The sequence below is a fragment of the Choloepus didactylus genome, chromosome 13, assembly GCF_015220235.1.
Source record: "Choloepus didactylus isolate mChoDid1 chromosome 13, mChoDid1.pri, whole genome shotgun sequence".
NCBI lineage: Eukaryota > Metazoa > Chordata > Mammalia > Pilosa > Megalonychidae > Choloepus > Choloepus didactylus.
In genome coordinates, this window is record NC_051319.1 from 82,945,376 (window position 1) to 82,959,606 (window position 14,231).

Genomic DNA, 14,231 nt, shown 5'->3' on the forward strand with positions numbered 1-14,231 from the left:
TCTTAGACACAGGGACACAAAGAAACTGAAAGTGAAAGGATGGAAAAAAATATTTCATGCAAGCTACAGCCAAAAGAAAGCAGGTGTAGCAATATTAATCTCAGATAAAATAGACTTCAAATGCAGGGATGTTTTGAGAGACAAACAAGGCCACTACATACTAATAAAAGGGGCAATTCAGCAAGAAGAAATAACAATCGCAAATGTCTATGCACCCAATCAAGGTGCCACAAAATACATGAGAGAAACACTGGCAAAACTAAAGGAAGCAATTGATGTTTCCACAATAATTGTGGGAGACTTCAACACATCACTCTATCCTATAGATAGATCAACCAGACAGAAGACCAATAAGGAAATTGAAAACCTAAACAATCTGATAAATGAATTAGATTTAACAGACATATACAGGACGTTACATCCCAAATCACCAGGATACACATACTTTTCTAGTGCTCATGGAACTTTCTCCAGAATAGATCATATGCTGGGACATAAAACAAGCCTCAATAAATTTAAAAAGATTGAAATTATTCAAAGCACATTCTCTGACCACAATGGAATACAATTAGAAGTCAATAACCATCAGAGACTTAGAAAATTCACAAATACCTGGAGGTTAAACAACACACTCCTAAACAATCAGTGGGTTAAAGAAGAAATAGCAAGAGAAATTGCTAAATATATAGAGACAAATGAAAATGAGAATACAACATACCAAAACCTATGGGATGCAGCAAAAGCAGTGCTAAGGAGGAAATTTATAGCACTAAACGCATATATTAAAAAGGAAGAAAGAGCCAAAATCAAAGAACTAATGGATCAACTGAAAAAGCTAGAAAATGAACAGCAAACCAATCCTAAACCAAGTAGAAGAAAAGAAATAACAAGGATTAAAGCAGAAATAAATGACATAGAGAACAAAAAAACAATAGAGAGGATAAATATCACCAAAAGTTGGTTCTTTGAGAAGATCAACAAGATTGACAAGCCCCTCACTAGACTGACAAAATCAAAAAGAGAGAAGACCCATATAAACAAAATAATGAATGAAAAAGGTGACATAACTGCAGATCCTGAAGAAATTAAAAAAAATTATAAGAGGATACTATGAACAACTGCATGGCAACAAACTGGATAATGTACAGGAAATGGACAATTTCCTGGAAACATGTGAACAACCTAGACTGACCAGAGAAGAAATAGAAGACCTCAGCCAACCCATCACAAGCAAAGAGATCCAATCAGTCATCAAAAATCTTCCCACAAATAAATGCCCAGGGCCAGATGGCTTCACAGGGGAATTCTACCAAACTTTCCAAAAAGAACTGATACCAATCTTACTTAAACTCTTTCAAAACATTGAAGAAAATGGAACACTACCTAACTCATTTTATGAAGCTAACATTAATCTAATACCAAAACCAGGCAAAGATGCTAAAAGAAAGGAAAACTAACAGCCAATCTGCCTAATGAATAGAGATGCAAAAATCCTCAACAAAATACTTGCAAATCGAATCCAAAGACACATTAAAAAAATCATACACCACGACAAGTGGGGTTCATTCCAGGCATGCAAGGATGGTTCAACATAAGAAAAACAATCAATGTATTACAACACATTAAAAACTCGAAAGGGAAAAATCAATTGATCATCTCAATAGATGCTGAAAAAGCATTTGACAAAATCCAATATCCCTTTTTGATAAAAACACTTCAAAAGGTAGGAATTGAAGGAAACTTCCTCAACATGATAAAGAGCATATATGAAAAACCCACAGCCAGCATAGTACTCAATGGTGAGAGACTGAAAGCCTTCCCTCTAAGATCAGGAACAAGACAAGGATGCCCGCTGTCACCACTGTTATTCAACATTGTGCTGGAAGTGCTAGCCAGGGCAATCCGGCAAGAAAAAGAAATAAAAGGCATCCAAATTGGAAAAGAAGAAGTAAAACTGTCATTGTTTGCAGATGATATGATCTTATATCTGGAAAACCCTGAGAAATCGACGATACAGCTACTAGAGCTAATAAACAAATTTAGCAAAGTAGCGGGATACAAGATTAATGCACATAAGTCAGTAATGTTTCTATATGCTAGAAATGAACAAACTGAAGAGACACTCAAGAAAAAGATACCGTTTTCAATAGCAACTAAAAAAATCAAGTACCTAGGAATAAACTTAACCAAAGATGTAAAGACCTATACAAAGAAAACTACATAACTCTACTAAAAGAAATAGAAGGGGACCTTAAAAGATGGAAAAATATTCCATGTTCATGGATAGGAAGGCTAAATGTCATTAAGATGTCAATTCTACCCAAACTCATCTACAGATTCAATGCAATCCCAATCAAAATTCCAACAACCTACTTTGCAGACTTGGAAAAGCTAGTTATCAAATTTATTTGGAAAGGGAAGATGCCTCGAATTGCCAAAGACACTCTAAAAAAAGAAAAACGAAGTGGGAGGACTTACACTCCCTGACTTTGAAGCTTATTATAAAGCCACAGTTGCCAAAACAGCATGGTACTGGCACAAACATAGACATATAGATCAATGGAATCGAATTGAGAATTCAGAGATAGACCCTCAGATCTATGGCCAACTGATCTTTGATAAGGCCCCCAAAGTCACTGAACTGAGCCATAATGGTCTTTTCAACAAATGGGGATGGGAGAGTTGGATATCCATATCCAAAAGAATGAAAGAGGACCCCTACCTCACCCCCTACACAAAAATTAACTCAAAATGGACCAAAGATCTCAATATAAAAGAAAGTACCATAAAACTCCTAGAAGATAATGTAGGAAAACATCTTCAAGACCTTGTATTAGGCGGCCACTTCCTAGACTTTACACCCAAAGCACAAGCAACAAAAGAGAAAATAGATAAATGGGAACTCCTCAAGCTTAGAAGTTTCTGCACCTCAAAGGAATTTCTCAAAAAGGTAAAGAGGCAGCCAACTCAATGGGAAAAAATTTTTGGAAACCATGTATCTGACAAAAGACTGATATCTTGCATATACAAAGAAATCCTACAACTCAATGACAATAGTACAGACAGCCCAATTATAAAATGGGCAAAAGATATGAAAAGACAGTTCTCTGAAGAGGAAATACAAATGGCCAAGAAACACATGAAAAAATGTTCAGCTTCACTAGCTATTAGAGAGATGCAAATTAAACCACAATGAGGATACCATCTAACACCGGTTAGAATGGCTGCCATTAAACAAACAGGAAACTACAAATGCTGGAGGGGATGTGGAGAAATTGGAACTCTTATTCATTGTTGGTGGGACTGTATAATGGTTCAGCCACTCTGGAAGTCAGTCTGGCAGTTCCTTAGAAAACTAGATATAGAGCTACCATTCGATCCAGCGATTGCACTTCTCGGTATATACCCGGAAGATCGGAAAGCAGTGACACGAACAGATATCTGCACGCCAATGTTCATAGCAGCATTATTCACAATTGCCAAGAGATGGAAACAACCCAAATGTCCTTCAACAGATGAGTGGATAAATAAAACGTGGTATATACACACGATGGAATACTACGCGGCAGTAAGAAGGAACGATCTCGTGAAACATATGACAACATGGATGAACCTTGAAGACATAATGCTGAGCGAAATAAGCCAGGAACAAAAAGAGAAATATTATATGCTACCACTAATGTGAACTTTGAAAAATGTAAACAAATGGTTTATAATGTAGAATGTAGGGGAACTAGCAATAGAGAGCAATTAAGGAAGGGGGAACAATAATCCAAGAAGAACAGATAAGCTATTTAACGTTCTGGGGATGCCCAGAAATGACTATGGTCTGTTAATTTCTGATGGATATAGTAGGAACAAGTTCACAGAAATGTTGCTATATTAGGTAACTTTCTTGGGGTAAAGTAGGAACATGTTGGAAGTTAAGCAGTTATCTTAGGTTAGTTGTCGTTTTCTTATCCCCTTGTTATGGTCTCTTTGAAATGTTCTTTTATTGTATGTTTGTTTTCTTTTTAAACTTTTTTTTTCATACAGGTTGATTTAAAAAAGAAGGGAAAGTTAAAAAAAAAAAAAAAAGAAAAAGAAAAACAAGGAAAAAAAAAAAAAAGATGTAGTACCCCCCTTGAGGAGCCTGTGGAGAATGCAGGGGTATTCGCCTACCCCACCTCCATGGTTGCTAACATGACCACAGACATAGGGGACTGGTGGTTTGATGGGTTGAGCCCTCTACCATAAGTTTTACCCTTGGGAAGACGGTTGCTGCAAAGGAGAGGCTAGGCCTCCTATATTTGTGCCTAAGAGCCTCCTCCCGAATGCCTCTTTGTTGCTCAGATGTGGCCCTCTCTCTCTGGCTAAGCCAACTTGAAAGGTGAAATCACTGCCCTCCCCCCCTATGTGGGATCAGACACCCAGGGGAGTGAATCTCCCTGGCAACGTGGAATATGACTCCCGGGGAGGAATGTAGACCCGGCATCGTGGGACGGAGAACATCTTCTTGACCAAAAGGGGGATGTGAAAGGAAATGAAATAAGTTTCAGTGGCAGAGAGATTCCAAAACGAGCCGAGAGATCACTCTGGTGGCACTCTTACGCACACTTTAGACAACCCTTTTTAGGTTCTAAAGAATTGGGGTAGCTGGTGGTGGATACCTGAAACTATCAAACTACAACCCAGAACCCATGAATCTCGAAGACAGTTGTATAAAAATGTAGCTTATGAGGGGTGACAATGGGATTGGGAAAGCCATAAGGACCACACTCCACTTTGTCTAGTTTATGGATGGATGTGTAGAAAAGTAGGGGAAGGAAACAAACAGACAAAGGTACCCAGTGTTCTTTTTTACTTCAATTGCTCTTTTTCACTCTAATTATTATTCTTGTTATTTTTGTGTGTGTGCTAATGAAGGTGTCAGGGATTGATTTAGGTGATGAATGTACAACTATGTAATGGTACTGTAAACAATCGAAAGTACGATTTGTTTTGTATGACTGCGTGGTATGTGAATATATCTCAATAAAATGATGATAAAAAAAAAAAAAAGAGAAAGGCTGAACTTAAATATAGATATGGGAGTCATCCATAATGAGGTAATATTTGAAACCACAGGAACAGACAGGACCTTTGGGGGGTAGTGAGAAGAGAGATGATGAACAAGGCGAGAAGAATTTTGGTGAATAGCTGCAATTAGGAGATAGTAAGAAGATTATATTGCCATAAAAGGAAAAAGAGAGTAGTCAATTACAGATAGCCAAGAAGAACCAAGAGACTATAATAACAAGGCAGCCAAGAAGTAAGTTTCCAAAGGGAAGGAACAATAAACATTGTTGACTGCTACAGAGATGTCAGTGATGCCAAAGAAATCTTGAAAAATTTCAGGAATGGTAGGGACAGAAACCAGATTAGAGGAATAGTGGTTGTGAGAACATTAACATAATGGTCATGTGCAATCATTTGTATCCCACCACCCCACCCCTTTTTTATACTCTTTCAAGGAGTCTGGAAGCAAAGGGAAACATAGATTGCCAGGTTGAAGCCAATGGATAAGTTGGTGGTGTGACCGAGTTCAATGACTGGGTAACCTGAATACATCTCTAAGCACAGAGGAGGGAACCTAGAGAGAGAACAGATGATGATGGGAAAATGGGAAGGTTTGCATGGACTGAAGGTCACCATAAGGTCAAAAAGCATGTTCAATAGGAAAGATGAGCATGTGAAGATATAATGAAGGTGTTCAGAGAATATGAGATCTTGGAAAAAATGGAGAATAGTTTTGAGGTATCCAGTGTATGGCAGAAATAGATAAAGGTGACTGTAGTTGAGAATATTGGGTCCCAGCAAGCTCACAAAGGCCATCAGGAAAATTAGAGGTAAGAAGACGCAGATGAGCACCAAAATTCACTGAGGACAGCAGGAAAGTATCCTGGAAATTGGAGGCCATCAGACAGAGATGGGACATGGTGATATGACACTGGTCAAATGTTTAAAAATGAATTGGTAGACCAGCAAGATGGCAGCATAGAGAGGTGTGGAGTTTAGTTAGTCCCCTGGAGCAACTAATAAACAACTAGTAACAACTAGAAAATAATCTGGAACAACTGCTAAGGGACAACCATGACTGTCTACACATCGTACACTAACCTAAATTGGGTGGAATGGCTGAGATCTCAGCAGAGAATCTGTAAGTAAAAACTGCAGAACTGCACCAGGAGCCCCGTCCCCCCCATGGCAGGCTGAGCCGCAAGACCTCACTGGAGGAGAAAGCAGCATTCCCAGAGCCAGTGAATATAGCTCAGCCTAGCTCCACTGGGGTTTTAATTAACAAATGTGGACTGCTGAATACAAGCTACAAACACAGACAAACCCCTAACAAGCAGCAAAGTATCCTGAAGTTGCTCCAAGTGGAAAGGAGGCGGGGCTGACAGAGAGAAAAAAATAATTAAAAAAAAAAAAAAAATACAGAGACTTTTAGAGACAGACCTTAGAGAGCCAGAAGTTGCCTGTGTCCCAGGAAAGGGAGCCCAGAAGAATGGATGCTCTCTAAGGCCGACGGGCGAAACTGGGAGGCTGTGGACTGGCTCTGAAAAGGGGCTTTCTTTCCCTTTTTCTTTCTCACAACCTGAGTGGCTCAGTGAAGAAAGCTTCAGCCATTTTCAGTGCACAGGGCTCTGACCCAGACAGGGGTGGAGTTAACAGAGTCATAGCAACAAAGGAGCAATTCAAATACAGAAGATAAGTCCCTAGAGGGTGTATCTTCCCTAAAAGGAAGGAGATGGAGCTCAGCCCAAGTGCCCACTCTCCCTTCAGAACTCAGACCCCAGGGCCTGGGGGAAAGCAATCAATCCAGATACAACTTAACCTGAAAAGTAAAGGGGCCACACCTCTTTACACCAGTGGGGAGTGACAGGCTGACAGGTGCCACCTGCTGGGCAGGTTAGGAAAAGCACAGTGGCTAGATGCCTCAATCTTCTAAGACACATCTTAAGGGAAACTTGATACTGAATAGCTCCCCTTTCTGAGACCTGAGCCCGTTCTGGTCATGGAAAATCTGATTAGGGTAATCAAGGAAACCAGATGCCTAGACAACAGAAAACCACAAATCACACTAGGAAAAACAAAGATATGGCCCAGTCAAAGGAACAAACTTACACTTCAACTGAGATACAGGAATTGAAACAACTAATACTAAATCAATTCAACAAGTTTAGGGAAGATATGGCAAAAGAGATAAAGGCTATAAAGAAAACACTGGGCAAACATAAGTTAGAAATCGAAAGTTTGAAAAAACAACTGGCAGACTCTATGGAAATGAAAGGCACAACACAAGAGATGAAAAACACAATGGAAACATACAACAGCAAATCTCAAGAGGCAGAAGAAAACACTCAGGAACTGGAGAATAAGGCACCTGAAATCCTACACACAAAAGAACAGATAGGGAAAAGAATGGAAAAACATGAGTAATGTCTCAGGGAAATGAATAACAACATGAAATGCTTGAATGTACATGTCATGGGTGTCCCAGAAGGAGAAGAGAGGGAAAAAGGGCAGAAGCAATAATAGAGGAAATAATCAATGAAAATTTCCCATCTCTTATGAAAGACTTAAAATTACAGATCCAAGAAGCACAGCATACCCCAGAGTAGATCTGAGTATACCTATGCCAAGACACTTAATAATCACATTATCAAACATCAAAGACAGAGAATCCTGAAAGCTAAGCAAGAGAAAAGCGATCCATCACATACAAAGGAAGCTTGATAAGACTATGTATGGATTTCTCAGTAGAAACCTTGGAGGCAAGAAGAGAGTGGTGTGATATATTTAATATACTGAAAGAGAAAAACCGCCAACCAAGAATCCTATATCTTGCAAAATGGTCCTTCAAATATGACAGAGAGTTTAAAATATTCTCTGACAAACAGACAATGAAAGAGTTTGTGAACAAGATACCTGCTCTCCAGGAAATACTAAAGGAGCACTACAGACAGATGGGAAAAGACAGAGTGAGAGGTTTGGAACACAATTTTGGATGATGGTAGCCAGCAATGTAAGTACACTGAACAAAGATGACAGTGAGTATGGCTGAAAGAGGAAGGTTAAGGGCATGTGGACACCAGAAGAAAAGAAGGAGAATAAAGACTGGGACTGTATAACTTAGTGAAACCTAGAGTACTCAACAATTGTGATAAAATGTACAAATATGTTTTTATATGAGGAAGAACAAATGAACGCCAACCTTTCAAGGTATTGGGGAAAAATACAGTCAATGCAAACTAGAGACTATAGTTAACAGAAACATTATTTTATGCTCCCTTTAATGTAACAAAGGCAAGATACCAAAGCTAAATGCCTATAAGAGGGGGATATAAGAGAGGGGTATGGGACTCTTAGCATTGGTGATGTTGTATGACTCTTTTAGTGTACTTTATTTTAATTCTCTCTCTCTTTTGCTGCTTTTAGCTATTATTTTTTTTCTTTCCCTTTCTTTTTCTTTTGTCTCTCTACCTTCTTTGACTCTTCCTCCTTCTTTGTGGAAGAAATGGAGATGTCCTTATATAGATAGTGGTAATGGTAGTGAATGCATAAATACATGACTATACAAGGAACCACTGACTGTTTACTGAGGAAGGAATGCATGGTGTGTGAACAAAACCATTTTAAAAAAAACGGGTTGATGAAGAAAACTTGGGGGCACTATATTGAGTGAAATAAGTCAGACACAAAAGGACAAATATTGTATGGTCTCACTGATATGAACTAATTATAATATGTAAACTCACAGACATGAAATATAGGTTACCAGGATATAGAACAAGGCTCAAGAATGGGGAGCAGTTGCTTATTATGAACAGAATGTTTAACTAGGTTGAACTTAAGTGTTTGGAAAGGGACAGAGGTAAAGGTAGCAATTATTGTGAGAATAACTAACAGTGCTGAATGGTGTGTGAATGTGGCGGCAAGGGGAAGCTTAGAGTCATGTATGTCACCAGAAGAAAGGTTGGAGGTTAAAAGATGGGAATGTATAAAACAGTGAATCTTGTGGTGGACAATGTCCGTGATTAACTGCACAAATTTAGAAGTCTCTTTCATGAACCAGAACAAATGTATGACACTATAACTAGAAGTTAATAATAGAGGGGTATATAGGGGAAAAGTATATCTATTGCAACTATGTACTACAGTTAGTAGTGTTTTAACATTGTTTCATCAACAGTAACAAATGTACTATACCAATAGCATAAGTCAATAATGGAGGGGGAGGGGCTTGGGGTATGGGAGGATTTGAGCTTTCTTTTTTGTTTGTATGTCTTTTCTGGAGTAATGAAAATGTTCTAAAAATTGGAAAAAACATTAATTGTGGTGATAGATGCACAGCTGTGTTATGGTACCATGGGCAACTGATTGTGCACTTTGGATGACTGTATGGTATGTGAACAATCTCAATAAAATTGAATTTTAAAAAAAAAATGAATTGGTAAAACCTCAATGGGGAGAGCACAACAGAGGAGACTAGAGAGCCAAGAAAGCATGGGGAAAGGGCATAGGAATGGGAACATTCATTTTACAAAGGGATGTATGTAAGCCAAAATCTTCCAAGGAGATGGAGAAGGATGCCAAGGAGAGAGAGAGGGTAAAATCAAATCCTGTCCCAAGGATCCATCATAATAGAGCATAATTTCACCATGACTGATGGCCTGTGTACATCCCTTGCTATACAGGGTTCAGTTTGATGACATCCTGCAAACCATGAACTGGTTCAAGCAAAAGCACTGCATGCAATGAACACTTCAAGCCCATGTCATTGAAGAATAATTCATGTATGTGCAGATGAAAATATGAATTATCCAAGAAGGATGGAGGAGACCAAAAGTGACTAGGGAAGAGACATAAGAATAGCAAAAGCCAGTGCGACCTAAGGTGGGCAAACCAGTTTCTTGATATTTTAACTCCTAACAGTGAAAAGGTAAAGGCTATGTACAGGGAGATAAAAGAGGAAAACAAAAACAGGCTATCAGCCTGCTGAAAGGAAAACCAAAACCAGATTACAGTAGGCTGCATGGCCTCTGAAATTCACACAACCTTGCTGAGACTGCCCTTATTAAAAAAAAAAAAAAAAAAAAAAAAAAAATGACTTATCTGGGACTCCAGAGACTCCTGGTAGGGCAGAGTGCAGACAGACACAGACAGGTACCACTGTGGAGATGAAATTGGGTCATAGAAAGGCCAACGAAAATAACTGATTTGAAAAAGGAGAAAGAGGTTTAAAAAAATAAATGACACCATGAGAAGATGAAGCTACCAAAAGCATCAGCACCCACCCCGCAAATCCTCTTATTCAAGGGCTTCATCTGCCTTGTATATGGGCAAAAAATTGCAGAAAATGAGTGTGTGTGACCTATGAATAAGTGTGAATAATATTCAAATAAAGAAACAAACTTTATTTCAGTGGCCATGTAACATTCAGTGGCCATGTCAGTTACAGTTATGTCAACTCCCTCTTCTTAATCTTAGAATAATTGCTTCATATTTGACACCGGGGAAAAATCTCTTCATCTTCAGAAATGGGTGTGGAGGCCTTATTAAGCAATTAACCTAGGAAGGCAAACAAACACCCACATGAAATAGCACGATTAGCACCAAGAAACGTGGTAGAACAAAAAGCACCTTAGCAGAAGAGAAGATGAGGATAAAAATTTACAGTGTAGAAATAACTTAGGTTCAACCTAAGAATTCCCCTACAGTGAAAACTCTTAGTAAAAAGGACACATCATGATGATGTCATGCCATCTTATAGCTGGCAGGTGCTTTATAACCTTTTCCACAGGACTACTGCATATCATGTTATTTGATGCTTACTCAATCTTATGAAATGATGGGACACTTATTGTTCCCAGTTAACAAATGAAAAGGCTGAGGCTTAGAAAGATGAAATCACTTGCCCATGGGCACACAGCCAGGAAAAGGTAAGATGTAAACCAGATTTTCTGACTCCAGGTTTCGCACAGTCCTCCTAAATACTTAAAACATCTGGTTAGATTGGGCAGTATTCTTTTCCTATCAGGAAGAAATAGAAGGAAGGACCTCTATCACCCCAGCACTGGGATTCACTGAGTCCACGGTGCTCACTATCCCTTGAATGCCCTCTTGACAAAGAGCCAGCTCATACAACCACTGTGTAATGTGTGCAAGCATGTCGGGTATGTGGGCACATGCATCTGTTAGGGGCAGGTAGGGAGGCACAGAGCCAATACTTAGGGAATCAAGAGTAAATAATGAATATAAGACTGGAGCACTGAAACCTGCCTCTGCATAGAAATATTCTTATCTTGCATCAAGTCCCTCTTTGCATAAAACCTTGACATTTTCATGATGTTCAGAGCCTGCTGTTGGCTTCTAAAAGCTCTGGCGCCATACCATGCTGTCACTGTAACAGCCCTCCAGTGAGCCATCAAAAGCCCAGCTAGAACATTTTGAATACAGCAGTATGCTTGCCATGAAAATACTAAATTGCAATATTTTATATTTATCCCTATTTAAATTTTAGTGATGCTGCATAAATGTTAACATGGTCTTATGCTAATACAACCACAAAAAAGTCTTTACAATGCCATACATTGGCGCAGCCCCTGGGCAAGTTATGGCCTACTAAGCAGGCCCAATGTGTACACATCAAGTCATCTAGTTACTCCCCATTAACTAGGATGTGATATCAAGATGTGACACCATTTCCCCTGAGAAATGTATTTCCAGAAGCAATGGTAAGGGACAAGTAGGATAATTTGTTCAGAATGAAGGCAGAAAGAAGATACCTGTAATTATGGAAAAACTTTACAGAAGGGTCTAAAGAGAAGTTAATAATGTTTGATTTAGTTCTTTTCTGGCTTAAGAAAAAGTGAGCCTCAGTAAGTTCTCAAGCCTCTAAAGCCTCAAGAGGATAAAACCCTGGACTTCCCCAGGGCTGGAACCACAGCCATCAATGACAAACTCACACATTCTCTACCTTTCAAATAGCTGCAGAGGAGGAGATTTCCCTGAACTCCCTAAGCAATGCTCTGGCCCCAAAAGGTGAGAACAAGGGAGGTGGACTCACCCAGAGGCCCCATCCTTCTCTGTCAACAACACAACTGCAAGACAACCAAGGCTTGAAGATCGAGGTAGGGTATTGATAAGGGAAACAAGCAAAGAAGAGAAAGGCCTGCAGTGCCCTTAGCCTTGCCTCATGGAACAACTTCTGGGCTTCCCAGCTCTGTCCCTCAATTTACTAAAAAAAGATGCTGGAGCCTTTCAGAATAAGAGGACATCAGAGCTTCTGATAAAATAAAGATGAGCGTGGATAAAAGGCAAAGGGAATCTTTTCCAAACAAAGCCTACAACGGTAAACATTTAGAATAGCCTTTCTCCTGCAACATCACACTCCCTGCAGCCAAGCAGGACAATTCCTAATAGCTATCACCATGTCTTTGCAGCAGGAATCAGAGTATTGGTTCCCATTTTAGAGGCACAAATGGTCTACAGAGCAAATTCGTTTTTTAACTGGGTGAATTACAGCTCCAATGGACCAACTGCAGCATGAAGACATCCTGACCTTTTTAATCTGAGTATAATGATAAGGGTCCCACATATTTTCTGCATCTACTCTTTGGAGATGCTATCTCCCTACTCCCCTTGCCCAATCAATCTTCAGCACAAACCATACTAAATGAAATTCTAAATAACTCCCAGCCCAGATGGTGTGATAACCAGACTGCGTGTTGACTGGCTCCAGACAACTAGGAGAAAACAGAGTCCCGACAATAGGCCTTACTTGGTCAGGTCTATCACTTATTCACCAACAGATGAAGCCTCACTGTCACAAAGATCAACTCCTGGAGTTTAGTTCCCTCCTTCCCTGCTATCCATGGCTGGTCTATTTTATCAGCTTTGAATAAAACAGACTGTAACCTAAAATGCTATTAAGTGTCCATATATATCAGCTGGAGGTAACAAAAGCACAGATGATAATAACATGGGTAAAAAGCTTATATACAGTTAGAATAAACAGAACAAAATTCTTACTCTAGTTCTCTTAGGATTACACCGAAATGTGGGTAGAGGTATGCCAGAGTTCAACCGTAACCAACTTCCCAGCCAATCAGGCCAAGAGTGGAGCTCGATTTCAACAGAAGGACCCAAACCATACTGGCCAATGGAACACCCATCTATGCTGCTCACCTGGAAAAGGCAGCCCCCAGCACGAATGCTGCATACTCCTTCACCAGGGGCTCTGTGCCGTTCAGTCCATTGATCACCACTTGAAGGCCACCAAAGGAAAGCAGGTCCTGTGCATTATCCATCTGCAACAAAATTAGTACAATATAACCATGAAGGAAAGGAGAGCTTGTCTTACACACTTTCTTTGGGTGATTGCCAAAAAAACAAATTAAAAAGAAAAGTAAAAAGCAGTGGTAGAATCTCTGACTAACTAGGAAAAAGGATGCAAAAACAAACTAAATTTTTAAATAAGCTTTAATTTTAAAGCTTCTAATTCACCTAATGCGATGTATGAGCACCTGTGTGGGAATCAATGGAAATGGCATCTAGCTATTGCTGATGCTAAACACATTCTGGAAAATTCCAATACCATAATGAGTCACAAAGCTTAAAAAATACAAGCTGTTAATACAAAGACACTGGCCTCATCAGCACCACTAAATGGTGTCATGCTTCCTGTCAATGTCCAGCCCCGAAGGGGGCAGAAGAGGTAGCAGAAACTTAAAAAGAAAAAAAAAAGCTAATTTTAAAATTAAAAGCCAGGAACTATAAAAAGGGCCCTGTTGTAGGGGGCTGGAAGAGTATTGTGAGAGGAATAACAAAAGTACCCTTTCTTCCCTCTTCCTCACCTCATATATTTTCAGGATGGCTGAATTTGAAGACATTCATGACCAAGATTTGAAGAAAAGCCTTTTTCTCAAAGGCTTTAGTCTAGGCTAGTGGGTAGTGGTTACTGTAATGGACAGTGCCAACATCACAGAAAGTTATACTGCACAGCAGTGGTCTAAGCTATCATTTAAGGTCCAAAGTCCTGAGTCCAGACTCTCTCTTTGGAGATGGCATTTCCCAAGCTTCATTAGTATCCCGGAACAACAAGTCTTAACTTCCTCAGAAAGGTCACTGAATTCGGTTTTATCCACATAGTAAACACAGGCTCCCTTGAAAATACCTTTGTTGCTACAAAGGTGGCCTCTTGCCAG

The 14,231-nt window shown here is 39.5% G+C and overlaps 1 protein-coding gene across 4 annotated transcripts in view; it reads right to left on the minus strand.

Moving 5' to 3' along the window:
* The window catches only part of SIL1 (SIL1 nucleotide exchange factor), a 324,181-nt gene that overhangs the window by 74,630 nt on the left and 235,320 nt on the right, over positions 1-14,231 (minus strand). For all 4 annotated transcript variants that reach the window (XM_037801498.1, XM_037801499.1, XM_037801500.1 and 1 more), the window contains one exon: positions 13,213-13,334. In XM_037801498.1, coding sequence (XP_037657426.1) covers positions 13,213-13,334 — 122 coding nt within the window. The remainder of the gene's footprint in view (positions 1-13,212; positions 13,335-14,231) is intronic.